Below are 2,090 nucleotides of genomic sequence, written 5' to 3'. Positions count from 1 at the left end.
TACTTTTGACAATCCATAATGAAGCTGTTCTTGTGTGGTTCAACAAATTTCATGTACTAATTTTGTTTACCAGTGTTAGAACACAAGAATGAACTATTAAATATACAAAATACACAAGAACAGCTTCATTATGGATTTTCAAAAGTAAGCTATCGCTAGCCATAATGACTCAGATGTCCTCTGACTATTATGATTTATAAGCACAATCTATCACTTTTATACAGGATTAAAGCTAAAAGGTATAAAATGAAATCTAACAGAGATATTATCTACTAAAATTACATTGCAGTCAATGGTAAAAGTCAAGCATAAGCCTTCTATGACATCACGTTTAGCCACACCCCTTGACAGGATGTAAAATGGCAGGAAGCAAAATGAGCAACTTTGAAGGCTCATATCTCTGTGAATAATTTTTTTCAGACAATAAAACTTTCCAAATAGTATTTTTATGATAATATGGTCATGTTAGGTCAATAAAAAATACCCCAAAAAATCATGTCAGTTACACTTTAATTTTCATGAATTTATGCCCTCTGCCATCTTTTACCATAGTAATTTGATTTTCGGGAAAGTAAATTTTGCAAATCTTTAAAAATTCATAAATCCACAAAATTTACAGCTTTGCAAGCTTCTTCTCCCCAGCACTACTCTTTAAACATTTTTATGTGATAAATGAAGGATTACATTAGCAATGAAGATGGATCTATGATCTATACGAGGATCTATAAGCCTAGAGAACTTGCCCCCAGCCCCCTTTTCCTACACCTATGAACAACCTTTCTCTGGATACACACTCACATGCATCATCTACGGAGCTGAATTGCTCACCTTCACTGGTACTGGTATGCAATGTTGAGGGTGTGGCTTCCATTTCACTTCGGCTTCTTAACATGCCAATAGATCTATATCCTAAATGATGAAAGATACATGTAAGAATTCATTTACAAATATTGATTTTACTTACTTTGTCTTTCTTCATTAATGCCATCAGCTACAGCATTCTCTCCTGTTCCTCTAAGAGCAGCTATCAGTGTATCTATTGTTGGATTCTCTACTCTATCAGCTTTACGCAACCAGCTAGCCAAACACTCCGTAAAACAAGAATGAACGTCTCTGTGGTCGTTCTTTATAGTCTCTAGTGTATTTTGAGATAATTTAAGACGTAGACCAAGTCGATCATATGATGTCTTGCTGTAGTGATGTCTTTCAAGTAAAAAAATCACATCATCAAGATCCTGGATGCCTATGGCAACCACATAATAAGAATAATTCTAATGGTTTCAATCCTGAACTCACTTAAGGTCCTTTCACTCAGCAGAGAGGAGGCGAGTTCCAAAGCCATTTTAAGGCGGGCCGGGCCGCCTTTCTCGCGACGCCTACACAGTAACACAGCCACCCGGTTAGCGCATTATTCCTGGATAGTTGTCCGGAGTTAGGTGTAACTGTTCCTGGAAACTATCCATAGGGATAGACACTATGAATAATAAGTAGTTTAGCTTAATTAATGAATAAGGGGGAGGGATGTCAAGGAGCTATGGAGGCTCACTCAGGAGCTCGCTCAGGAGGCTGAAAGCCTGAAACATCAAGAAAGGCAGCTCAGTGGATCATGGTTTTTTAAATCACGAAGTGGATGGAGTACTGGTTAGTATCTAGTAGGCTTACATGTATATAAACATTATCCAGTAGTCAATTACTGAATATATATAATCCATTACTATTAGTCGAGCTATTAGTACTTATGGTTGCAGTACAAGTTGCAGTTAGTCTTTAACTGTTCATTTGATATTGTTCCTTAGTCCTTGTCCACGCATACTATGTTTTTACAGTTGAAATAATAATAATAATAATAATAATAATGGTCTCAGGGCCGTCCTACTGCTATGGACGTTACAGTTATCTCTCCCCTCCAACAGCAGACTATTACTAATTCTGCATCTTCTCAGGGTTCTGCTTTATTGGTGGCCGAACACCGCAAACGGGTTGTCCATTTTGATAATTGTCATCGCATTGGGGTTGATTTTGTTCCACTCGCTGTTGAGTCTCTCGGGGGTTGGAGTTCCACTGCTATTTCTATCTTCCGGGCTTTCGGT

The 2,090-nt window shown here is 37.7% G+C and overlaps 1 protein-coding gene across 1 annotated transcript in view; it reads right to left on the bottom strand.

Moving 5' to 3' along the window:
* Nucleotides 1–1,358, bottom strand: part of LOC109588958 (uncharacterized) — a gene marked incomplete at its 3' end in the record, with an annotated part of 9,689 nt that extends 8,331 nt beyond the window's left edge. Inside the window, exons 1-3 of the mRNA XM_020005064.1 lie at nucleotides 1,297–1,358; nucleotides 965–1,243; nucleotides 829–909 (exon numbers count right to left, since the gene is read on the bottom strand). Of these exons, the coding sequence (XP_019860623.1) occupies nucleotides 829–909; nucleotides 965–1,243; nucleotides 1,297–1,342 (406 nt within the window). The remainder of the gene's footprint in view (nucleotides 1–828; nucleotides 910–964; nucleotides 1,244–1,296) is intronic.
* Nucleotides 1,359–2,090: the final 732 nt, after the last annotated feature.

Source organism: Amphimedon queenslandica, unplaced genomic scaffold, assembly GCF_000090795.2.
Source record: "Amphimedon queenslandica unplaced genomic scaffold, v1.1 AMPQUscaffold_11746, whole genome shotgun sequence".
Classification (NCBI taxonomy): domain Eukaryota; kingdom Metazoa; phylum Porifera; class Demospongiae; order Haplosclerida; family Niphatidae; genus Amphimedon; species Amphimedon queenslandica.
Note: the sequence above shows the minus strand (reverse complement) of the source record. Positions and strands in the feature narration are given on the sequence as shown.